We start from the raw sequence: 26,283 nt of genomic DNA, 5'->3' as shown, positions 1-26,283 counted from the left end.
ATTGGGGCATAAGGACTGAGGTGGTACCACCTGGGAGATGCAGTGAAGAAGGCCCCTCCCAGGACCTGCAGACTGGACGGTCCCTGACCCAGACTCTGGGCAAAGCAAACCTGCCCAGAAAAACAAACAAACAAACAAACAAAAATGTGTTTTTCTTATCCTCGGTGGCTGTGTTCACACCTCTATAGTTTGCAGCCACTGTGCCATGTCTCCATCAATTGTAAAGTGTGGCAAGTGAATTTGATACTAATAGTAGGTGAAGTGCTGAAATTTGTGACTGGTTTCCTTTTTTCCATTACAGTAGAGTTGGCGTTATAAATGACCTGTAATCAGGTCACTCTCACTCAACTTGCATTCCGGTATGGCTTCTTGACTGAGAGAGAGAAAAATGGAGTCACAGCTATTGCTAGAAGTACATCAAACCCTCCATGTGCCTGTGGGGTCTGCCCAGTTGGTAGCCCACATTTGTCATGGTGTCGTAGCAGAGAAAACTGTTGGAAACTATTGGTCCCGACAGTGTTTGGCCCTTTTCTAAGCCATATTTCGTTTCCACAAGTATAGAATTGAGTTAGGAATTTCTCCATCCTTCCTGCAGTTAATTTGCAAAAAAAGAAATATAAATGTAAACATATAATGTATGCATATATACATGCAATGCATAAGTAATAAAAACAAGTAAAACTTTAGTTTCTAAGCGAAGGGACTTTAAAAAATTCTTTTTACACCATTCTCTTTGTAAAGCACATATGAGGTATGATAAAAAAATACAGTGAATAAAAGTTTAAATAAAAAATTTATTACAGTAAAATACGCATTGCCATTAATCCCCCTCAGAATATCTCCCCTCGCTTCAAACACACTTATCCCATCATTCGTGCCACTTTCTGAAGCAGTTCTGGAAGTCTTCTTTTGTGAGTGTCTTTAGTTGTGCTGTCTTGGCTGCCTTGATGTCCTGGATCATTTTGACTTTGGGGAAGAGCCAGAAGTTGCACAGTGCCAGATCCAGTGAATAAGGTGGATGAGGACTCACCGTAATGTTTTTATTTGACAGAAATTGCCGTACTAGAAGCGATGTGTGACACTGAGCGTTGTCCTGATGGAGGATGATTTACGGCACACTTCAAAACCCAACTTATCTCAGCCATAGCTCACACCCGACAGACTGCACAGAACAAGTTGACACTTGTCACACACTGTTGCTAAGGTTCCACACACCACTTCCCGTATTGAAGATCCCTGCCTTTCTGTTGGATGGCACTCAGCAGCAGCATTCACCATATTTTGTGATCACAACAGAAAGGCTCCGTGTCACACATCGCTTCTGGTACAGCAATTTCTGTCAAATAAAAACATTACGGTGTGTCCTCATCTGTCTTATTCACTGGATCTGGCACCGTGGGACTTCTGGCTCTTCCCCAAAGTCAAAATGACCATGAAAGGTAAACGTTTTGAATCGATTCAGGACATCAAGGCAGCCACGACAGTGCAACTAAAGACACTCATGAAAGAAGATTCCCAGAACTGCTTCAGAAAGTGGCAAGAACGATGATGGCATAAATGTGTTTGAAGTGAGGGGAGCATTTTGAGGGGGATTAATGGCAATGCATATTTTACTGTAATATATTTTTTAATGTAATATATTTTTTAATGTAAACATTCACCATGTTGTTTGATTATATGTCTTGTGTTTCCCTGAAAATAATTATACCGTGTTTCCCTGAAAATAAGACCTAGCCAGACAGTCATCTCTAATGCATCTTTTGGAGTAGAAATCAATATAAGACCTAGTCTTATATTATGTTAGATAAGACCCAGTCTTATATTATAGTAAAATAAGACTGGGTCTTATATTAATTTTTGCTCCAAAAGACGCATTAGAGCTGATTGTCCGGCTAGGTCTTTTTTTCAGGGAAACATGGTAGCTCTTCCATAATTAGGTGTTTTAAAATGTGATGACAAATGTCTTTGACCTCTTTGGTGATGAGACTATTCATGCAGAGCTCTGTGGAGTAGAGTAAGAACAGTGAGATCCAAGTACAGGGCAGTTAGTTTTACTAGAAAAAGTCCCCAGGACAGCCCGGTGGCTCAGGCGGTTAGAGCTCCATGCTCCTAACTCTGAAGGCTGCCGGTTCGATTCCCACATGGGCCAGTGGGCTCTCAACCATAAGGTTGCCGGTTCAACTCCTCAAGTCCGGCAAGGGATGGTGGGCTGTGCCCCCTGCAACTAGCAACGGCAACTGGACCTGGAGCTGAGCTGCGCCCTCCACAACTAAAATTGAAAGGACAACAACTTGACTTGGAAAAAAGTCCTGGAAGTACACACTGTTCCCCAATAAAGTCCTGTTCCCCTTCCCCAATAAAATCTTAAAAAAGGAAAAAAAAAAAAAGTCCCCATCAGTTTACCTGAACGCCCCACCATCTCCCAACAATGTGCTAATGGTACAAATATCTAGAAGCTAGAGGCTGGGTAAGTATAAGCCGTCACACTTTTCTGAGAGCATGGCTGATATCCTCTGGGTGATCTGTAGCATGGATCTATCACTTGAATGTCCTCGTGGATGAGGAGGTTGACACCCTACTGTCTGCAGGCTTCTTTCTGGGAGGGCACTGCAGCCAAGGAGCCAGCTGAGAGGAGCAAAGATGGGCTTCCAGATGGAGGCCTCAAGTCTGAACTGACAGACAGTGTAAACATCATGCTATTTGTGCTGTAGCAGCCTTGCCAAGCCAGCTGAGTGTGCCTCCCTGTAATTAATCAAGCAGTGCATTGTTGATGGAGGCCAGCCTGGGCTGGGCCCTCTGCTAAGGCTGGGGCTGCAGCAAAGTTTTAAGACCTGGTCTCTGCCTGCAATCTAGTCAGAGCTATGATATGGGGAACAGCAGAATTAGGGATTCAAGAGTAATTAAGAAATGTCCCCATATGCTTTAGGAGTTGAGAGAGAGTGACATTTCTGAGGATTGGAGTAATCAAAATAGGTTCCAGGAAAGAGAGGGAGGTATGCTGGGGCTTAAAGGATCCGAAGGACTTAGGTAGAGGGAGGGTGGGGCAAGACACGCCAGGGAAGGGGTGCACAGGCTCAGGAATAGGCATTGACAAGCCCTATTCCCCTCTGCCAGCTCGCTCTCCCTCTTCCCCCTTCCCCTTCTTTCTCCCAACTCCCTCTTTTTTCTCTCTCTTCCCTTCTCTCCTTTACAATAGAACCGAATGTCAAGAACAGGAAAAAGAAGTCAACACTATTAAAAAGTAGAAAAAGGAACCCCCAGGACACTATGATCTGAATTAGGTCGTCGTGCTTTGCAGGTTGGCTGGGAAGGGCCCACACGGGGTCATGAACACATGCCTGCCCCAGGTACAGAATTAAGCTGTGGCTGGGCAGGTGATGTCTGCCTCATCAGTTGCCTTGAAAGCAAGAACCCCTGACTGTCTTTGTATCATGTAAGTGTCTCTGGCCCGATCAAACTGACCTATGGATTCACTCTGCTGATCAGTAAATTCAAATAATACCAGAATTGGGCCTTTTGTCATTTTCCACAGAGGGTGGGGCAGAGCTGGTGAGGCCCAGCTTACAGCTTCCCTTTGCTCTGGACCATCTTTGCTGGTGAACACGGGACCTGTGCCCAAGGTCCTGGCATATGTGACTAGCACCTGGCCAGAAGCAAAGGGAGCCATGGTCAGCTAGGGAACAAATCAAGCTTACAGGTGACAGGGTCTCTACTCACCTCATCATCCCCTCCCGCCTCCCCCACACCCCCACCCCAATCTAAAGCCAGGTACAAGAGAAATCCTGGAAAACCAGAAGAACAAAGCTGACAGCATGTGAAGAGGGGTGGGTGGGATGCCAGGGTGGGGAGGAGGCAGGGCAGGTTTTTGTTTAATTAATGATGGGAAGGATTTGAAGACGTGTACAATGGCGTTGCCAGCAAAACTGTAATTAGCTGAAGACAATATGCTGCTGATGTTGGAGCGGGTGGTGTAACGAAGCCTGCCCTAATAAGAACATCAGTGTCTCACTCAGGGACTGTCTTCAGAAACCAGACCTCTTCTCCAGATTTTGTGCTTGATTAGTTCCAGAGAAAAATTGAATTATAATAAGTTTTTAAGAAGGAGAAAGAAGAGCCACAGCACTTAATGCATGGTGCGAGAGGAGACTGTTTTAACCGTCCATCTTCCCTCTCCCTCCCCTCCTTGATGCTAGAAAAAGTTTGCTGGCAAGGCGTGAGGGCCTTGGAAGGGATTTTGGTGTATGATGTGCTAATTGTGTTTGTACGTCATCTCTGCTGCTTCTTAATTCCCTCGTGCATTTTTTTTTTCTTTTTCTACAATTCTTTAGCGCTAATATGCATCTTACTTAGATGCCAAGAGTGAGTCACAGCGGGAGTGTTATAAGAGATATGACCATGGATGCCCATTGTTCTCCTCCGTGTTGTGGGTCAAATCAGTTACAAGTTAGAGGAGCAGAACGCAATGTAGCAGAGTTTTCCTAACCACTGGTTGACCAGCATTAAATGACTTGCATTGGGTATGACCACTGTTGTCCTGTGGGCCCTTGAATTAAAAACATGACCCCTAGAGTTTCTCTTACCTTCTCTAAATCTATTGGCCAGTCGTCTTTTGGGTGACCTGACTGCAATGCTGTTCCTAGTTTCCCTGAAAGTGTTCAAGTTCAGGATTTTCTCCCTGGTCTGTCTTCTATTTGTGTTGTGATATCGTGGAAAATGTCTGCTGTTCCTCTTAGGTCTCTGATCCCAGAACGAGGGCTTACAGACAGCAAACGGACTGGAGTCTATGTGCATGCGTGGTAACGAAATGCTTGAGCATCTGTTACCTATAGACCCTGATGGATTTCACTTAGAAAACATCTACCCAAGAACAGCTATCTCCATAGGTTTTCCCTGCCTGGATCAAAGTGACCGTCTGACAAGTAGAGCCACCCGTGGCACAATTTAAATTATTGCTTGAAATTGTGCAATTGGTCAATCCAGTGATCAAGCTTAACTGAAGATTGGGTGCATGTTGGGCGGGCAATGTAGACAGTTCTGGGTGTAGACATTTGGGAATCCTCATTTGCATAACCCCCAAGAGTTAGGTGTCGGAGCAGGGCCATCCAGTCCTTAATTTAGAGAATACGGAAAGTTGTAATTGGGGCCCAGGGTACAGGGGTGGGCCCCTTTCTACTCAACAAGATCATGGAGCAACGTCATTGAGATTAGTGGTTGGTCTGGGTTTGGCCTCATCCTACCCCATAAACTTGGGCAAGTTATTTAATCCCTCTGATCTTCTGTTTCCCCATCTAAAAATGGAAATAATTATTTCTACTGCTTGTATTTTTGGGTAGGATTAAATAAAATAATGAATGTAATTCACTAGGCACTGTTTTTGGCACGTGGTTAGTACTACACAAATGGCAGTTATTACGATCCCCTCTCCATTGTGTGGTATATAAGAATAAGGCAGTGTGTGCACAGAATAACAAACTAAAGCAGCAATTCCAGGAAGGAATTAAGCACACGTAATGGGATTGCTACAGGAAGCTGAGAAAGGCGTTCAGAGTGGTTTGTGGCCTTGAAGACAGTCACAAAACTGACCATCAGCTATGTAGCCTTGTCACCTTCCTCATACAAGGCTGTGCCATTGGAGATCCCACTGTGAAAGAGAAGCGGGCCGGGCTCCTGAACCCTTGACTAGACCCTGGCACACGAGACCTCATGGCAGTCATGCTGATTAAGTTGTCACCTCTCTGTGTGGGGCTAGGATGTGATCAAGTCCCTCCCCCTAGGTGAAGGGCCTTCCACCTGTCGCCGGACTGGGATCCATCACTGGATAGTGCAGCCAGTAAGGGCCCATCTCAGTTTTGAGCTGGGAAGGAAACACCCCTTTTCAATCTTCACTGATTCAGAGAGGGCTATTAATGAATATGTACCCAATTCCGGGAAATCTTGACATTTTGAATCTCTCTTCCCTTCTATTCCCAACTGTTTTCATCTGAAGTCCTTGAGTCCCCACATGGCGTTGGAATCCCCACAGGTGCCTTGTATGAGGTCCGCCCTCAGTGACTAGCTTTGCATGTTGATTTTCATTTGTTCAGCCCAACTGCTGCCCACACAGCGATCAGGTCTCTGAAACCCACTCTCTTCCCCTTGTGCCGGACTGCTTGACTTTGGGGGACATGAGAGGAAGAGGGGTTTAACAACTCTATTATGTTAAGAGCACGAGGGTTAAAGTCTAATTGTCATTAGCATACACTGTGCCAGCTGCCTCTTCTGCTACTTGTTCAGTAATTCCCTAACGTCGGGTCCCAACGCAGCAGATTATTGTTATTATTTTATTTTATCAGTATCACCGACTGCATAAAAACAAAGAGGAAAGGAAGAAGGGAACGTGGCCAAGAATAGGCACGGAGCATTATCCAGCTGGAGATATTTATTTATTGGCTTCATGCTTGGCTTGTGAAGATTTGAAGGGCTGGTGCACATAGCCATGGAGGGGGCCTGTCTCACACAGCTCTGCTCCTGGCTTTGCTGAGACAGCGACCTGGCGTGCCTTTGCCTCTGTGTGGACCCTTTTGTCTCTGAGCCTGCCTGTCACACGTGCATGCACGTGCATGCCCACATACACCCACACACGTGGGTGACCTGTGGGGCCAGGCTCTCAACACCACATCGGGGTTCCATTATAATGTCTGACTAGGCAGCAGCATCATTCAGAAAATTGGTGTGTCTCCATCTAGAAGCCTGGGAAGACCTCAGCTCTGCCCTGGTTGCCTGATTCTTCACTGCTCTCCCACTCTGCACAGGCCTAGGCCACTCTTTGGAATTAGGGGATCTAGTGGGGTTGCTTTGAACTTAGACAAGCCAGCCCACAGCCTCACCCTGCTTCACCCAGCTCTACTCGGCCTTCGCATTCTCATTCAATGACAGGTCAAATCCAACGCCAGGTCCCGACGCTGGTCATGATTAAACAACTCTGAGCACCTGACGAACAAATACACTCCTTTCCTTTTGCTCCGGGACAGAACAGTGAAGGCTCTGAGGCAAGAAAAAGCCCAAGTACCAAAAAAGCAGCTCTATAAAAAGAATCTGAACGAGAACAACTTGAAATAGCCCAGGCTGACTCCAGCACACTGGCCGCCAGTTACTTCCCCTGGAGGGCCTCAGGCCATCATTAGAGGAAACTCATGAAGCCTTATGAAGACATCGAAGGCAAACTTCCTAGATTAAAGACGTAAGATGATGATCAAACCTAACAGAATCAAAACTTTTAGACATAAGACAAAAGTTGAGTTTCCTCCTGAAAAGAACGTCGTGCTCTTTTCCTCTTTGGGTTGGAAGGGCTCTCAAATGTCAACCTGCCTGACCTAGAAGACTCTTAGTGTTAGAGTTTGTCTCTTGCTTATGGAAGGTTGCCTGGTCCCCATCTTTACCCAACAAATGGCATTTTAGTGAGAAAGGATATTGGGGGCACATCCTGTTCCTTCCCTAAGGTTTGGATACATGGACCTAGAGCAGTGGGGAAGGGATTTTGAAGCATCTCATGGCAGCAGGCGAAAGTAGCACCATGCCCCAGTGAGAGGTTACTGCTTATATTTTGGGGGAGGATTAAATGAAATAATGACTGTAATAAGGTCTGTCCCTTGCCAGTGGGATGTGCAATTCACATCAGAAGCCCCAGGGGACATATTGAGGCCTCTTAATTAATGTGGTGGCCCATGGCAACTGGAAAGCATTTCTACACGATTAAAGACTTCAGAAAACCCCCAAGGGAAAGTAATGTTCCTAATAATTTATAAATTGAACTCGCTACTTAATATCCTTAAAGTGTTTCTCTCATCTTCCATTTGGGAAGGAGATGGGCCCGGGATAATGGATTTCTATTCACCAGCCACCACAGAAGACTGAATCTGCTGAAAGAGCAAACCGAGGGACTTTCTCTTCTAGTTTAGGTGATGCCTTCTGGCGGTAAAGGGATCCTCAAGGTCAAGAACTTGTTAGTACAGTTTCAATGATGTCATGTGATTTCAAACGCCTTCTTGTTCCTTTGGGGAAGGAGGTGAGTCCGCTTATCAGGGGCTCCATTGGCCCACCTCTAAAGGATTGGTTCCATCATATTATTGGTCTATAGCTTCTGGCTTTACTGGGCAGGAAGAGTTCACAGACATTTTCTCTACCATTAGTTTACCAGTTTAGAGCTATTTCCAGTTTGACAGAGACCAGTGTTACAATCAGGACACTTTCAAGTTGAAAGATTCAGTGCATTTTTTAAAATGTATTTTAAATCAACTCATTTGTTAGATGAAGGCCTGGGGGTAGGTTCAAAAGGTTATGCCATTCTGCTGGTTAGTCCTGATGTTTTAGTGGTGACCTTCACGTTATTAGTAATTTAAGTCTAGTTGTCCATTGGGCTCATAGAAACACAGGGTCATATAAGACCTTGAAAAGCCCCCCATTCCCTAGCCCTGGCACTTTTGGATGTAGATTAGAGTGTGACCCTCAAGGCCATATGAGCTTGCACGTTTTTTCTCCTCTGTCTCCTTTGAAAGCCACAGACAGATGTGAGGGTCACTTTCATGTTTGACGGAGGGCCTTTGCCCCCCACCCTCCGAGACCTGTAGGCATTGCTCCTGGGGAAAAATAGGAGACATGGGCCACCGAACTTGTCCATTTGAATCTTATTTTTTGGGTGACCATTTAATTCCCTTAGGAATATAATTGGAATTCAGTATGTCCAGTTGCCTTGAGGGATAATTAATTATGTTTCAGATTCAGTCTTCAGGTTCCTCCTAGGGTGAGATTAAGCTTTGAAATGTGAGCTGATTGATTGGCTGTAGTCCCTCGACAGATGGTAGCTGGAAACATAATCTCAGATGTTCCATTTCTTTGCCAAGGGTTCACAGAACCCAGGTGATGTTCTAAACATCGGTAACACTGATAGATGCAGATTCTTGATTCTGAGATGTACTCGTCATGGGACTGCGGATAAAGGAAGGATTCCACTTGACCCTGAGATGTCACCTAGGGAACCACCTCTAGTCCATAATTGCTTTACCTATCATGGTTTCTTCTGTTAGAAAAAGAAGCGCAACGATTTCCAGCCCTTTTTCCAGCCTTTTCCCAGCCGTTGTGGTCTGCTTTTATCTTCCTTTTGTGCGTGCATGTGCCTTTCAAAATGAGTTGTACAGATGATTGCCTCTAACTAGAATGTAAACGCCATGAGATCAGGACCGGTACCTGTGTTATTCGCTGCGATATCCACATAACAGTGACCACTAGAAAAAAAGCCTTGCTAAAGTGAGTAGATATTTGTTGAATAATTGAGTTATGAATTGAATGAATGCGTCACATAAGCAGCTGACTTATGTAAGCTTTGCTCGCGAGCACATAGAAGATGTCCATATTGAAATATACTCAGAGTTGCCCGCCCGCCCGCCCTCCCTCCTACAATTATTGAACACCTGCTTCAGGCCCGGCACTGTGCTTACCCTGGCGCTTAGTGGCCCATGCTCTCATGAAGTCTACAATCTAGCAGATGAGATTGACAGGCAAGTCAGAGGTGAAAGTCCTTGTGGTTAGAGTTAGGTGGAGGGCGCTATGGGCGGTTCAGGGAGACTAGGGAAAAATTGGCGGAGGTTATGTCACTGCACTGTCTTTGAAGGACAAATAGGAGTTAGCGGAGGGAGGGGGCGATGTGACCCACAGCCAGGACCGAGACACAGGTCAGGTAATGAGACTGCCTTGTGGTTGGCCTGCCTGACTGGGATGCGCATAAAAGGGAGAGCTGCCAAGAACGTTCTCTCCCTGGGCAATCACCATCAATGTTATAGAAAACATTGTTACATAACGAGTCCCAGATCTGCAAATTATCTGACAAACCTCATACTTACTCTCCCAGGTAAGCGCTGAAAATGTCAGTGTCATAAAATAAAAGCTGATTTCATCTGTTTGATCTCTATTAAAGCCAGTAGAAATGATTTATTGATTTTTGAAGAAAAACATATTTTTAAATGCCGTTTTTTGTTGTTGTTGTTTTATAAGCAACTTGTTGGTAGACGTGGAGTTTTCATATGCCCCAAATGCACTTCTAGTTACAAAATATTAACAGTGTTGAGGAAAATCAATAGAATAATCAGACAACTCATGGAAAAATGAACAAAGAGCACATAATCCCATATCTTATAGTCAGTGTTTGTTTGTTTGTTTGTTTGTTTGTTTTTCAATGTTCAAAGTTTCCAGCTTGTTCCTTTGGGTCCAGGTGTTTCTTAATGTTTCGGTTTGTTTTGTTTTAAAAGCTGAGACGAGGACACATACACGAAGAATACATTCTGAACACAGCTAACTCAGAAACTCAAAGTATCGTGTATTACACAGAAACTCACAGCCAGGAATGCGTGTGTGTGAAGAACTCTTACTTGTTTTCTGGAAACCCTGTGTAATGGTGTCATTGCCATCACGCTTGTGAGTGTGCTCGGTGCACACACTCCAGGTGGAAGTGTGTTTGGGTTGAAGGCATGGAGCACGTTTGTTCCTTCCAACAGACTTCCTTCTGTGAGACAAGAAGATACGTGCAGCTTGTCTTTCTCTTTTTGACTCGGTTCCTGCGAAGCTCCTGCCTATAGCTCTTGGCCCAGGGGTTCTTTCTGTTCCATGCCACCTCCTTGTTTCATTAGATGATCTGAAAGAAAATCTTCCAGCATCTGTGTTTTTCATTGAAATGGCTTAAAATCCTCTGTGGAAGTAGAGAGGTTGAAAATAATGGTAATATCAAAGAACTAGAGTTTATCACAGGACTGTAAAAGTAATCAGATGTGAACACTGGATTGCCAACTTTCCACTGTAGGCGTTATCAAGGTGGCTACACCCATGCCTTTTCCTAGTATCATGGAGGCTATGTGTATATATATATGTGTGTGTGTATATATGTGTGTGTGTGTGTATATATATATATATATATATATATATATATATATATATATAATTTTTTTTTCCTACCTGTGATCTTTTTACTGGATAGGGCAGGTAAGTAGTTCAGAAGAATTTGTGTGTAGAGATTTTATAAATTATTATTATAAAATAGTATGAAATTATATCATAGTAATATCATATAACATGTGTGCTATTATTTACGTCATAGTCCACAATTGCTAAGTTACCTCAAAGTGTTGTGACACCTGCCACCAGTTGGGGTTATAGAAGCGGGAAACTATCTCACAGCTTGAATAGCTGAGAATCTTTTTCCATGTGCCTGCGCTAACTTTCCCGTGATGTCTGGAACTCATTTCTGGTAACTGATTATAAGATGTTGAGGTCCTCAAGAGTCATTGACTCCAAGCAGAGGAATTGCTTCGCGAAAGCGAAATTAGAGATACTAAAGACACTGGCTCAGCCAAACGGAAACTTGTGTTCTGGCTCCTGATAAGTCATTAATGTTTTTAAAGAACTAGATGTAAAATATTCCTAATGAGCATCTAGGCCCACACGTGGCACAGGGAATTTTAGGTTAAGTGAACACAATGGTGCCGTGAAAAAGAGCAGTGAAGGAGGATCTGGGTTTCTCTGGGCCTTGTTTCTTCATCAGAAAAGGAAGGGCCGAATCTAGAGATTTTCAATGCGTCTCACAGTTGAACGAGAACATACATTTCTTTGTTGAAATTCAACTAAATGGAGGCCCTAATGGGATCCTCCAGGCGTGTAGCTCAAGTGAGATGCTCAGTGTGAGTTTGGCACAGAGACCTTGAAATGTGAGTGTTGTTGTCTTTCCCCTGCCAATTCACCTTGGGCTGGGACACTTAGTGGTGCTTAGTCACAGGTCCTTCGTTTATGACAGGGCTCTTTTCACCCACCGTCAGCTAGATGTGTGCTTTACGTAGTTTCTCTGTTTCTTACAAGAGGTGAGGGTAGATCTAGGTGGAACCATCCACTCTCTCCTCCTTTGTCCTCTTCTGATTGGTGACATAAATACCAGGGTGTGTATGTCTCCAGCGAGGAGCAAAGCTCATTCAGGGCGACTGTAGCCTAGTGGTTAAGATTGTAGGCTCTGCGGTGGGTGTCATTTGGTCCCATTTCAGTCCTATTCACATGCTGTGCAACCTGGGCAAGTGTGTTTTGTTTTGTTTTGTTTTGTTTTGTTTTGTTTTGTTTTGTTTTGTTTTGTTTTGTCGCTGCACCTTAGCCTTATCCTTTTCAAAACTGGGAAAATATAAAATAGTAAAATAGTTTAACTCCACCTCTTCGAGGTCAAAGTGTAGAACTAGCAGAACACATGTCTGATAGATACATAGCAAAAACCCGTACTAGACAACGGGCCTCATGTTATGCCTGCGTCTCATGGAGAAAGGACCTATGGCCTGGTTCTTATCCTAACCCTGTGATCAGCATCTGAAAGGAGAATTAGGGAGGAGACGCTCCTGAAAACCTCTGTGTAAGCAGGAAAGATGGCGTTTGAACCATTCCTCAGAGATGGATGTTTATGCCATTTTTCCAGCTCTTTAGGGACTAAAATTACCTCTCAGTGGCCTAATTCAGTGTCTGACAACTTTTCTCACTTGGGGAGTTATTCTTTCCGTGTGGCTTAATGACCCATTGTTGCAGTTTAAATTGGGGGTGAAGGGGAGGAGAGTGCGTCTGGCTCTGAGATACGGGGTCTGCCGAAAAACTGTTGGGTTGGACTCAAGCATTCACTCTCAGCCAACTGGTGGAGGGCCCGGCTGTGGCCCCGTTGAGGCATCCCAGGGGCTGTGTGTGCCTGTCCATAGGGTCGCCAGAATGGACGATGGATGGCAGGGGAGGTGGCAGTGTGCCAGGATGGAGTACTTGGTTCTCTGGACTATCGCTCTGGCTGTGACCTGAGCAGCTTCATATTTACATTTTCTCTGTACGTGCATGAGAGGTTTTACCAGGAGAAAGCGTTCCACCGACACAAGAAAACCTGGAGGCCAGTGTATGTTCTCCAACAAGCCACCGGACATGACCTGTCACTTGGTATCTGACTCTCTTGCTTCTTGTGTCAGCTCCTCTGTGCTGCCTGTTTGAAAGTGGCAACATCTGTGTGTGTCTGTGGATGTGCGTGCACGTGTGTGCTCCTTTGCACGTGGTGATGGTGGGAGAGGAAAGATAAATGGGAAGATATACAGAGAGAGGAACTTTATAAATCCAAGACGTAATTACTATGAGACTGGTAAAAGTCCCCTTTAATGAGTTGACAGAAATAATCTTGACCCAGCCTTGTGTGGGTGGCCTCTGGGAATTAATAGGGGGTTTTCATCTCTAGCTTATATGCTGGAGTGGCAGTGATTGAAGTCCACAGTTGAAAGAAGAACCATTTGGCACACCCTCGCCTAATGAAATGGGTTTGGAGGGATATTGACCAAAATAAAGGGAGTGAATACAGGTTGTGCACAGGAGATTTATGTCCGCTGAGTGCTGTGCTGCTAGCAATAGGGTTGCAAGGCCTTGCCTCCCAACCCTGTCTTGAGTGGATGTCCAGGTGAAATGTTCAGTCCCACTGAGCACGGCCTCCTCACCTCTGACAAACTGAGTGGTGTCCCGGTTTTTAAGTAATGGCTTCCGAGAATGGTCTTGGAGCACGAGAAGGTTCAGAAGAAAACTCCCCTGCCAGCCTAAGTCCAAGACATGGGTCTCCATCTCCTCCCTAGAGATGTAGCAAGAACAGAGGCCTCACTCAGGACAGTGTAGGTGGGACAACACTGTCTCCTAAAGCAGTGGTGACCCACAAGTCATGTCACATGGTGAGATTCCTCTACTCACGTAGTTGTAAATTGCTGATGGTTGTAGACTTCTCTGGGTGGGTCAATGGTTTTCCCTTGCTGGGGCAGTAACTTTGATGGAGATATTTAAGGCTAAGCTGAGGGCAGCCTGGATTCCACGTGATACACTCTGTTGGACATTTTGCATAGTTACTTACCTTAGTCGTGACCACCACCCTGGGCGGTAAGTGCCCTCTTCTCTGTCATACAGATGAGGAGCCTGCGATTTCTAATTTAGAGAACTTCCTGGTCACTGGCGGAGCCAGAGCTGGAATCTATACATGATTGATTTTAAGATGTGAGAAAGGAAGACACCGGATGTCATCCTGCTGGTAAAAATTGGCCTGAAAGTAGCTTTACGTGGAGTTGGTTTGCCTTCACAAACTGTCTCTTATTTTTGCAACTGAAATAATACACACACACACACACACACACACACACACACACGAGCTTCTTTCTTCTTCAAATGGTTTGCTAAGCCAGAAGCAACTGTAGATCACTTGAAATGATGCTCTGGTCACCCCAGTTCCATTCCTCTTTCATCTTAAACACAGATCACGGCAGACTGGCCCCTTTACTGCTGAGTGAGGCTTGTTATCAGTGCTTCCTGCACCTGAATGAATGAACGAAAATGATAGTGGTAGCCGAGGGCCGATGCCCCTCTGTGGGACGAACTCACCCTCTCCCTGCGTCCATCTGCTGTCCTCTCTCCCCAGGGTGGCATGATTGCTCTGCTGCTGTCCATCTTGTGCCTGGTGCTAATCCTATACACTCGCCGCCGCTGGTGCAAGCGCCGCCGGGTCCCCCAGCCCCAGAAGAGCGCCAGCGCTGAGGCAGCCAACGAGATTCACTACATTCCTTCTGTGCTGATTGGCGGGCACGGGCGGGAAAGTCTGCGCAATGCCCGCGTGCAGGGCCACAACTCGAGCGGCACCCTGAGCATCCGGGAGACACCCATCCTGGATGGCTACGAGTACGACATCACGGACCTGCGCCACCACCTGCAGAGGGAGTGCATGAACGGAGGGGAGGACTTTGCCAGCCAGGTCACTCGCACCCTGGACTCCCTGCAGGGCTGCAATGAGAAGGCAGGGATGGACCTCACACCAGGTGGGCCATTTGTTCTTCACTGCTATGGGGAGTGGGGAGGGAATAGCCATTGGCTAATTCTATGGCTGGCCGCCGTCCTACAGAATGGGATGTGCCAGTGCCCTTTCCCAGGTGGGCAAGAAGTGTTAGCTTTCTCCTAAGATGATGGGAGCTGTTTTCTAACATAGGAAATTAGTGGAACGAGTGTCAATTACGTCCCTCTCCACTCCCACTTTGCATTGGAAGCAAAGAGACTTTTGCATTCAACACAAGAGTGGGTTAGAGAGAGCCTTTTTTGTATATAGTGAGCCATCCTTAGGGAAATAAGATAGCAAGAAAGATCAACATGTGTGTATGACATTTTTGTGTATCCTATGCTTGCGTAGGCAATTTAATTTTCCATTGAAATGGAGGGGATAGAAGTGTCTGTTCTTTTCTATGACTCTGGAGACTCTGGCCTAGGGCGGGGCGTTAGCTGTGTTGTCTTGCTCACGACTCTGGTCTTTGCAAGGGATACGCTTCTTCAATGAAAATGAAGAATTGCAATCAGTCTGTCTGACCTCAGATGCCTTGTGTATCTGTGAGACACTGGATGGAAGACACTTGGACCTGGTCGGCTGAACAAGACCAGGCTCAACAAAATGTACAACAAACTGTACTTTGCTTTAACAGTAGCGCGCTCTCTCTCTCTCTCTCTCTCTCTCTCTCTCTCTCTCTCTCTCTCTCTCTCTCTCCCTGCCCTCCCCATCTATAAACCACCAGCTCCCCAAAGATAATACCGCAAGACAATGGTCCTTCAAAGAACTGCCCAATTATCTTTGAAGAAGCCATCTGGATACTGAATATTGCTATGGACTTTCAGTGGGGCTTGAAAAGAGGAAATCACATCCTAGAGGTCTCCATGCTGCTTGTTACCTGGAAGAGAGCCTATATGAGTGGCCACTTCCTACTAAGATTAAAATCTGGGGACTCCTTGAGAATGGGGGACCAATATTTCATGTCCCCTGTAGCACCTGGCATAGTGCTAAGCCCACAAAGTAGCCATATGACTCTCAGGGGTTACAAACTCAGATGCATTCGGGGAGCCGCCAGATAGCACGAGTATGTGAACTAGCTGGATGTCCGGCGACAGGGACTAGTGCAGACGATGGGGAAAGAAGGCGGACATGTTCTGCCCGAACGCACTGCAATTCAAATTCTTTTAAAACTCCATGCTGACCAATCGAAAGCACTCTTCAGTCTGTATCCAGCCAAAGGGCCACACGGGGTGACCCTATCAATGCAGAATTAGTTGAACTGGATTTTCAGTTGTCATCATTCTCACGTCACTCCTGTCATAACCTTGTGGCCCCCTAGGAACCCAAGTGTTTCAGTCTCTGCCTGGCTTTCCCTTTAAAGTTCCCCTATTTTAATTCTGTGAAACTCCGTTTATTGGGTTCAGGCAGATTTCCTTGCTCTCGCTTTCTTCTGACCTTTTCTCTCCAACGTTTTGCCTTGACTTTTTCTTATCCAGGGAGTGACAATGCCAAGCTGTCCCTGATGAACAAATACAAAGATAACATCATCGCCACCAGCCCTGTGGACTCCAACCACCAGCCAGCTACTCTGCTCTCTCACACGTCCAGCAGCCAGAGGAAACGCATCAACAACAAGGCCAGAGGTGCCCATGGTCTGACGTTAGGGCGGGCGGGTGGATGCCTTCGTATTAGTGGAGGACGGGGTTGGGCCTCGATCTCCATGCATGTGCGTTTTGGCACAATCTTTCTGGAGGCATGTTGAGTGTCACCTAAAAACTTAACCATACAACAGACCTCATGACTAAGGAATTTCATCAGCGAGGATTTCTCCTTAGGCAATAATGGGACACATGGGCAAAGATGTGTTTAAAAGGCTGTTCATCGCACTGTTTAAAAGAGAGAAAAATCGGAACTGGCTTCAGTGTCCATCAGTAGGGAACTGTTTAACGACCTGCACATGTGTCCACTATGTAGTGGCTCAGCAGGCAGCCATTTATGATGATAATATGGGTCGATATCTCTGAGTATGGACAGTTGCCCGCCCATCTATTAAATGGAAAACATGAGGTTGTAAAATGGAAGGTGCCCCAGAATGCCATTTGTAAGGGGAGATTAAAAAACGTTGATCTGTTTTTGTATCAGACAAAGAGGGACAGTGTATACATCAAATGTTAACAGTTTTCCTCTGACTTAAAGGATTTATAGGACGTCAGTGTTGTTCCCTTTACACATTTTTATGTATTTTCTTTATTTTTTCTCTCTTTTTCACATTGAATATGTGTTCATTCGAGAACCAAGAAAACAAACAAACAAAAAACAAAACAAAAACAAAAAAATACCAGGAACATAATATCCTATAGATATAAAGACATAAACATATGCCCCTTAAGATACAATTCCAGTCTCATATCAACCAGAATCATGACTTGTAAGGAGGGAAGTTTCTCTTTCTTCTTCTTCCAACCGCCATCCGTGAATAGCCTCTCTGGCCGGCAGCTGTCAGGAACATGGGCTGGGTGGAGGTAGGGCTCTAGTGATTGCTGTCATATAAAGGTCCCCTTCTCCAATAAATCTGTGTACAATCAGAAAGCTCTAATCCCTGCCGCTACTCCGCCCCGATTGTCAGCCACCCTGCTCTCAGTTTTATTGATTTTCCCTTGAACTTGCCTAATGAGTTGGTGTCATACAGACAAAACTCAAGATCTTTGCTGCTCTCCTGTTCATTACAGCTGGCTCCGCCTTCCTGAACCCCGAAGGGGATTCTGGCACAGAGGCAGAAAATGACCCCCAGCTTACCTTCTACACAGACCCCTCGCGGAGCCGGAGACGCAGCAGAGGTAGGAGGGATGGAGGGGCAGAGTGGGGGTGAACGGGGCTCTGGGGAGAGGGCTGCACAGGTGCTGGTCAGGCTGAGGGCTCTGTGGACCAAAGCCAGTTTCTGTGGGAAGGATTCTGGGACCACAGTTGGTGTTCCCTCCTAAGGAAGAAAGAAGAGCCTAGAGTGAGACGTTGCAGAGAATCATCTCTCCCAGATAATGGCACTCTCAAACAGGTTTCCAAGTTGTTTGAAAGGCTATTTCTTGGTCAGAAGACTCTCGATTCCTTCTGGAAGCCTCAGGGGTCATATTTTGCTCTTTAGACACAGGAAATAAAGTTGATACAGTATGTTGTATGTGAAAAAGTGGACAGGATATGTACCCTTGCCTAGCGGTCAACACTGGCCTTGGGGTTGGGAGAGGGAGGGATTGCGGGGGCAGGGTAACTGAGGAATAATCTATAGCCTGAGAAGTGTGGGTAAGGGTGTTTGATCTTTAATCCCCTCCCAGTAGAAACAGCGGGAGCCCAAGCCTCTAAGTTCCTTCCTTTCTCCTGGCTTGGTCCAGGTTAGTTCATTCATTTTGCTTGGTGCTGATAGTGTTCTCTCTCCGTGCAGCCACCGTCTGTGCCACTCCACCTTGTTGTTCAGTGGCTTCAGGTACGACCACTGCAATTGTGGCTGCCACTTCCTATGACTTGCTGGTGTCACCATTATCCCTGAGGGAGGCCTGGTTTCCAGCACCAATCAGCTTCACCATTTATGTGCTGTGTGGTACTGGACAAGTGCAGCAACTTCTCTGAGCCTCAGTTTCCTCACGTATTACATGGGTGAATAATATCTCACACATAGGGCTACTCTCAGGATTAAATTATATTAAAATGTGCTTTTTCGGTGATTGGCAAAGCACTATGAAAGCCCTATTGCTGTTGCTATTAAACTCTCCACGATGTAGTGTCAGGTTTCTACAGCACTCCATGTTAAAGAGTTTTGGACAGAGGCCCCTTGAGATACGTTGGAGGATATTTGAGTGGCATCACCTTGTGTTATAATCACTAGCGTTTTCCCCAACCAATAATCAAGCAATGCCCCCAAAAAGACAGCTAAATGTTGGCCCTCTACTACCTCCATTTCAGTTCCTTTCATACTAAGGACATTCTTCCCAGAAATTGCAAGGACCCCTTTGAGTTCCTCAATTCCAGCTTCTATAGGCTTTGCTGCTGTCAGCGAAGAGCTCAGCGGGGCTCTGGGCCACTTAATGTCTGATGCCCCAGCATCCCCGAGGGGAAAACGTGGATCCTCTGCCCTTTGTTATATATTCATATACAGCAAATAGTCAACCCAGGCCCATCCAGCCTAAGCCGCACCAAAGCAGGGTGTGTTCTGCTTGAATAAAAGCCTGTTTAAGAAAATTTCGTAGCAATGAATTAGAATGAGTTTCTTTGCAGCATAAAACTGTTTCTTTTAAGTACCCGGCTCTCCTAGTACATCAACTCTTTATTGCTGTTAACTAGACTGTAAGCTTCTTAGGGACGGGCATGTCTAATTTATTTTTCCAAAGTGGAAGATTTTGCTTGTATAATAGATGCTTGTGTTTGTTGAATCGAACTGGATACATCAGTCAGGCCAGCAGGAAATTTTGTAACTCACCTGCCATGGGTCAGGCTTTGTGATCGGTGGGAGAAACAGGAAAACAAGGCACACTGATAAGGCTTAATTTAATAATATAAATAAAGTAAAATATATACTCAGCAGAGAGAGCAGTTAATTCTACCGGGCAGCAATAGAAGGCCAAAAAGGAGAACATAATTAGACTTGGGTTATATACAACATAAAGAATTCATTGAAAAAGGAAAACCGAGGGTAAGGGCATCCCAGTAGAGGAAACTAGTGTATAAAAAGCTGTGGAGGCACAAAAGAACGTAGTATTTTCAAGCAAGTACAAGTGGTTCAATATGGCAGCTGTATTCCGAGACATAAATATAATAGGCACCTGGGGATAATACGGATGGGAAACAGTCTAGCTACCCAAGGACCGTACATGTGCCATGTCACTGTTTGCTTTTGGTTCTGTAGGTCGTAGGGAACCACTGGACATTTTGAAGCCGGGTAGAGAGGCTGGAGGATGGGTTGGTGATGCAGAAGCACGAGAGACGAGTAGGTGAGGAGCAAGTTACTGAAATCACATGAGAGCAGTGGCAAGGGCCTGTAAACAGTGACAACGCTGTGTGATAAGCGCTGTAACCGCAGGGTGCGCCGAGGGCTACAGGAGTTGCAAGGGAAGAGTGAGAATCGGTTCTTCAAGGTTTCAGGGAAGTGTTTATAGGGACATGTTGTTTGAGCTGAGACTTGAAGAGTAGGTGTATACCGGGGTGACAGGGTGACAAAATGACGTCCTGTGGAGGAGGAAATAATACGTGCAAAGTCACAGAGACGTCTACGATAATGGTCTAGCCAGAGTGCAGTAGCTAGTTTACGAGAATGATCTTACAGTGCAGGTTTGTGGTCTGTGTAGGAAATAACTGGAAGGTCAGGAGAAGGTACATGACCTTGACTGAAGGACGTGGACCTAACACATTCAGCTGGAGTCATTGAAGGCTTTTAAAGATCATTGCTCTCGCCCACTCTGCTTTGTGCGGGGTCCCTCTGGAACAGGGTGGACGATAGGTGAGAGGGGAGGAGGTGGAGGCAGGGAGCCTGGGTGGATGGATATTGCCATAGTCCAGGTGTGAGATGATAAGCACAGGTAAGGATGGAGAGAATGGAGGCAAGAGAAGTCTGGGCACAAAATGAATAATGATTTCATGGCATTGATGGTGGGGAGAGTATGGCTTTGCGAAAGAGGGAAGAGTTAGACGTGATGGAGTATTGGGACTTGAGAAGCCGAAGAAATGACAGTGCTGTTTGCTGGGCAGTGGAGAGAGGAGGTGGGCAGGGTTTGCAGGAAGTGGAGAGGGCCATTTTGGATTTGCCCTGGAGTGCCCAAGGGACACTCTGGTAGTAGATTTGCTCAGGCCTGGTCTGGAGTAGAAATTTATAAGTGTGGGGAAACAGACTCTGTACGGAAAGGACTAACATGAGTAGAATATCTCCAGGTAGCAAGGGACGGAGGATCCAGGCACTGCGGCCACCCTGGAGGCTCTCCTTCTCAGCCACTTCAGCACACCCACTCAGGGATGCTGTTCCCAAAGGCACGGGTGCAGCCGTGGACCAAATCCTTCCCTGCGTTCCTGGAACAGCAGTTCCCAAGGCTCCACTGGGCTACTGTCCGGGCTGTAGTCTCAGCTGAACTTGGGTTTGATCCCGGCTACATTCCCAGCAGCTGCTGGACCTTGCACTTGCCCTGGCTCCTTTCTAACTCACTGTTCCTCTGAGGGAGCTGCCTCGTCAGATTGTGGTCATCGTCAAGTGACAGGAGCCATAAAACCCTGGGCACCGGTGCCTGACACATAATTACACTTCATAAGTGGTACCTACCACTCTGAGGTTAATCTCTTCAAACCTATTCTCCTTACCTGGAAAGTGGGTAGCTCCTGGACAGACTCGTAGATTTATTGTAAGGGAGCAAATATTAGAAATTTTTAAAATGTGTGTGAACACACTTAGCACATGGTCTGACATAATAGATGCCTTTTATTTGTATCAATACAAAATATTAACATAGACCATAAGAAAAAGCCAAAGGACCCACACGTTTTGTTGGCAACTTAACTTTCTTACTTTCCCACATCTGTTCTGCCTTTATGTGAAATCCTCTCCATCAAAAACAAACAAACAAAAAACACAGTGAACAACCCTCCCTTCGGATCCCTGTCCCCACTCCCTGGGAGTGTTTCTTATTCCCCAGCTCCGTTTGCTCACTAAGCTTCCATTTATGACCTTACCCCAATGACTGACTTTCCTCATGTTCTTCTCCCAGCCTTACAGAGTTAAAGAGTCACCTGTAGGACTCCCACCCATAAAGTAGGTGCAAGCTCCTCGAGCTCTGAAGCTTCCTGGGGAGAAGTTTGAGTCCAGGAGTGGAGGGGCTGGTTTGTGAGAGCACCCTCTGTAAAAAGTGGTGGGAAGTGCAGGGACTTCAAACGTAGGGTTACAACTTGCCTGCCACCCTTGGGCAAGAGGTCGGAGCACAGCCAGGAAAGCACAGCAGGGGAAAGCCCTCCTTTACTACTTCTCTTGTGAACTTGGCCCAGGGAGACTGCAGATAACTTGCACACCCCTGACCATTGTTGACCCTGAGGGCCACCAGTTGGTCAAGTCCCCTCTGATGCCAGCCAATGACATGGCGTTGTGTGAGGATGAAGGTCACTGAGGTCATGCAGCTGCACACATTTCTTGTCTGGACTCGGTTTGCCAACTGACCCCGTTTGCTGGGCTGGGCAGCCAACGGCCAAGTCGACCTCTCACTGCCAAGATTTTTACCACCACACGTCTTGCTTTTGTCTTGTGTTCAGTGGGTTCTCCCCGAAGTCCCGTGAATAAGACCACCTTGACGTTGATCAGCGTCACCAGCTGTGTGATCGGCCTTGTGTGCTCCTCTCACGTCAGCTGCCCTCTCGTTGTCAAAATCACCCTGCACGTCCCCGAGCACCTGATCGCTGACGGTAAGCCCACTTCGGAGACGCTGTTTCCTCCCCAAAGAGAAAGGTTTCAGGGTGGGCAAGGAAGATAGAAGTCAAGAGTCAACCTAAGTGAGGGAAAAAGAAACCCAGATCAGTCAGGCTTAGGACAGAATTGGATTGTCCACAGATGAAATCAGAAAGCAGGGTTAAAAAACAAAAACAAAAACGGAACAGATCACCTCTCTTTTTTATGCTCACTCCCATTTCCCATTCCTATTTGTTTCTCAACAAGCCCCGTTTTTGTAGAGCAGACTGGATCCAGGTAGGTAGACGTGAAGATTCTTGAAGCTTTCGAGAGGGGAAATGCTAAGTGGAGTAGTAGAGGTGTTTAAGGATCAGCCGTGCTTTGCTGCATGATTGTTAGAGGCTTGCAAGCATACTATGCCCAGGTGAGAAATTCCTGATTGCAGTAACTTGCTCTAAGCCTGGAACGCCATAGCAATAATGTACTTGCATCCAGCGGTACCCCAATGTAATGAGGGAGTAAAGTCGGTCCTGAGAGTCCCTGAGTTAGGTAAGCCCAGAGCACCGAGGTAATTGACTTGTAGTTGTGTCTGTTCTCTTGCTTACTGTAAGGCTGGAAACAAGTGGGGATTGTCCCTGGTGTTATTTCATGGCAAGTGAAGACAGGGAGCAGGCCCTTGTCATTGGATGCGTGTCAGTGCCTGTGGCTGGGTCTGATAGAGCCAGCCGTGCCATGGCCATCACAGAGCTGCTCTGTCTCTGTATCCCTTAGGTCCACCCTGGTAGAGGCAGGATGGGGCACTGTGGCAGGGACAACATGGCGGGAGGTCCAGGAGGTACCTAAGCCTCCATCTTGGGGGCTAATGACAGGCAGCTTATGACTGGTAGGAGGGATAACCTTGGGTTCGGGCTAATCTGCAGAGTTCCCCTTACTCCATCTTCAGTGACGTGTGTGTGTGCGCATGCGTGCGAGAGATTGTGTGTGCACACATACATGGGCACGCTTCCTCTCTCGCCCCCTGCAGGGAGCCGCTTCATCTTGCTGGAGGGGAGCCAGCTGGATGCCAGCGACTGGCTGAACCCGGCCCAAGTGCTGCTGTTCTCTCAGCAGAACTCCAGCGGGCCCTGGGCCATGGACCTCTGTGCTCGGCGGCTCCTGGACCCCTGTGAACACCAATGTGACCCCGAAACTGGTAGGCGGGAGCACCGGGCAGCGGGTAACTGTCAGAGTTCATGCCTCTTGCAATCCCCCTCGAAACCCAAGCCGTCCTTTCTGATGGTGCCATTGTGACTGGGAGCCTAGGCCATGCAAGCTGCCAGCGTGGCTGGACCCCTCAGCATGTTGGCTTGAAATGTGAGGTCCTCTTTTGGCAGAATACTTGGAAGCATCCTAACTGTAACCCCACACCAGGCAGATCCGTTTAGGTTGACTGTCACTGCCCATTTGCCATCCCGCCAGGGGATGTCAGCTACTGGGACTAGACTCTGTATGCATGTTCACGGTAGAAAAGTTGGAAAGTCTAAAAAAGCTCAAAGAAGAAAATAATAATCATCTATGATTCTATCTCCGGCAGAAGTCCTTTTAAAATTTTAGTGTCCTCCCTTCCAGTCTTTTATCTATGCATGATTGTTAGAGGCTTGCAAGCATACTAAGTCTAGTAGAGTTTTCTCGATTTTTTTTTCCCCATTTATTCTACCATGAGAGTTTTCCAGCCCTATTAAATAATCCTCAAAGACATAATTTTAATGGCCATTTGGTATTCCATTGTATGCGTATATTATAGCTCATTTAAATAATTCCCCTATTATTTGACATTTAGGATGCTTTAAGTTTTTAACTTTTACACATACTACTAAAATGAATGTCTTTCCACATAAATGCCGGACACATTGGAAGTTATTTTGTTCGGCTAAATCTCAGAATCAGATTCCTGGGCCAAATGGTGTAGATATCTTTCAGGCTGTTATATTATCAAATGGGGCTGGGGCTTCTCAGAGAGAGGGTCCACATTCAGACACCGTACACACTAGGGCACGCACACGAGCTCCAGGACACCCAGGAGTAGAACCCTCATCCCAGGTAGCTTTGCACTTTCACTGTAGAAGGGGTTCATCTACAGCAGTGTCTAAGAAGATGTTACCTGTAGATTTCAGTACCACAGATAGCTCCTTCCCAGAGATGCAGTTTGATGCCTTAGAACAGAGGAAAGAGATATTAGTGATATCTAAGACCCTCAAGTGACTTGTTGCAGGAGTCAGGGGCCAACTCCTCCAATCCCTCAATGCCACACACACACACACACACACACACACACACACACACCTGTATAGATGCATCTTTTTTAGGTGCTGGGGTGAACGGACATTAGTAGAGAGCCCTTACTTCCGTTCTAGTTCGTTACTGTATCTCTTTGGGGGAGTAGGTCACCATATCATCTAATGTTCACCTTCTTAGGTCTAAGAGTTTTTACATGGGCCCATCACAGAGATTCTAGGCCCCCATATGGAGGAGAAAGTACAGCATTTTAAACATCTGATGTCTAAGACTGTGCTTACTTGCTGCCCCTCCCACACTGTCAGGCAAACACCAAACCAAACAGATGGGCTCCGCGCTATGCCCAAAACCAGTATGCTCAGGAGAAAGTAAAAAGAGCTCAGCTTATAGGTGGGGCCTCTTCATGCATCTGAGCTAGTCTCTGGTCCCCCCGCTGACTTGCATTATGGGATCCTGGGACAGTCTGAGTTGTGAAACTCACTTCCAAGAGAAGCGTGATTCCCCTGAGCATCTTGGGAGCTGCTACTGAGGTTTTAAAGATCGGGAGGCACTTTTAATTACATGTGGAAATAAGGGACTGGTGTTTTCACCTTGGAGGGCTCTTAGAGATAAACTGTCTCCTTACTTGATATCAATGTTCAGATTCCCCAAGAAGTTACATGACTTGCCCGAGGCCCCACACCTGTCCTAGGCAGAATCTGTGTTCTCTCCATCATGAAATCAGAGCAGAGGTGGGATTTTAAAGCATTGTTCAGTTTCCCCAGACATGTCGGATCTAACCGATTTGTAATTCCCAACCATGTAAGCAACCATCACTACTGAGCGTCACTGCTTTCTGAGCCAGAAGCTCAGGATGCTGCTTGTCCACACTGAAACCCCCATCACACCTTCAGTCCCTCCCACATGTCTCATTTCCAATCCTTGCTGAAAATGGCTTTGGGAAGCCCCTCCCCTGCTAGTGGCTTCCCACTATCTGTGACAATTAATGAATTTCCAACTGGAAAGCCATGGAGGGAGACTTGAAGTAAGAACCCAAACCCCTCAACAGGACCGAGGTGACATCTTCATTTTGGGGTAGCAGCTGGGAAATGGTGCTGCAGAGACTTTTGCTTTCGTTAATGCTGGAATTGGAAACCCTTCCCCTTCCTGCCCTGCTTCTTTCTCTGCACATGGGATGATGTGGTCATCCCACACGCTCATCAGTAAGAAACTTTATCGCCTCCCACACGCCATCCTAGAGCCTTTCTCCAAAGAGCTGAGTGTGGGAATTGGCTGCAAGTCAAGTTGATGTTATTTTTGCATTCCTCTAGCTAACTCACTTGGAAATGTCATAGTGTTGGGACATGTGCTTTCCCAGCCACGCTGAGGGGTCTGCCCATATGGATGTGTGGAACTGTGCAAGTACACGTGTATACTTTCTGATACACACACAAATAAACAAACAAACAGGTGCTCAGTCCCTGCAAAGGAGCAACCTCTGGGGTCTGGAATTTTCCTCAGGCAACTTTCCAAAGTATTCCAGAGTTAAGCGTGTATGCACTCATCACCTGCACAGTAGTCCAGAATACCAGGTGTGGTAGGCAGAATAATGAGGCCCCGGAGACGTCCATGTCTCAATCCCCAGAACCCGTGAATATGTCGTGTTACATGGAAAAGATGAGTTAAAGTTATGGGTGGAATTAAGGTCGCTGAACAGCTGGCTTAAGAATAACAAGAGTCTCCTGGGTTAACCAGGTGGGATCAATGT

General features: G+C 46.3%; 1 protein-coding gene across 2 annotated transcripts in view; it reads left to right on the top strand.

Annotated features, from left to right (window-relative positions):
• The window catches only part of ASTN1 (astrotactin 1), a 290,620-nt gene that overhangs the window by 117,555 nt on the left and 146,782 nt on the right, over positions 1–26,283 (top strand). Inside the window, exons 3-7 of one of the 2 annotated variants that reach the window (XM_019728300.3) lie at positions 14,471–14,864; positions 16,357–16,503; positions 17,590–17,697; positions 22,130–22,279; positions 23,287–23,454. In XM_019728300.3, the coding sequence (XP_019583859.3) occupies positions 14,471–14,864; positions 16,357–16,503; positions 17,590–17,697; positions 22,130–22,279; positions 23,287–23,454 (967 nt within the window). Of the gene's footprint in view, positions 1–14,470; positions 14,865–16,356; positions 16,504–17,589; positions 17,698–22,129; positions 22,280–23,286; positions 23,479–26,283 lie in introns of both variants that reach the window. The other variant, XM_019728222.3, reaches the window with a different exon arrangement.

This window comes from Rhinolophus sinicus, chromosome 11 (genome assembly GCF_057876585.1).
Source record: "Rhinolophus sinicus isolate RSI-liver-muscle chromosome 11, RSI-T2T, whole genome shotgun sequence".
Classification (NCBI taxonomy): Eukaryota; Metazoa; Chordata; class Mammalia; order Chiroptera; family Rhinolophidae; genus Rhinolophus; species Rhinolophus sinicus.
The sequence above is the reverse complement of the archived record's forward strand: the minus strand, read 5'-3'. Positions and strand labels throughout refer to the sequence as shown.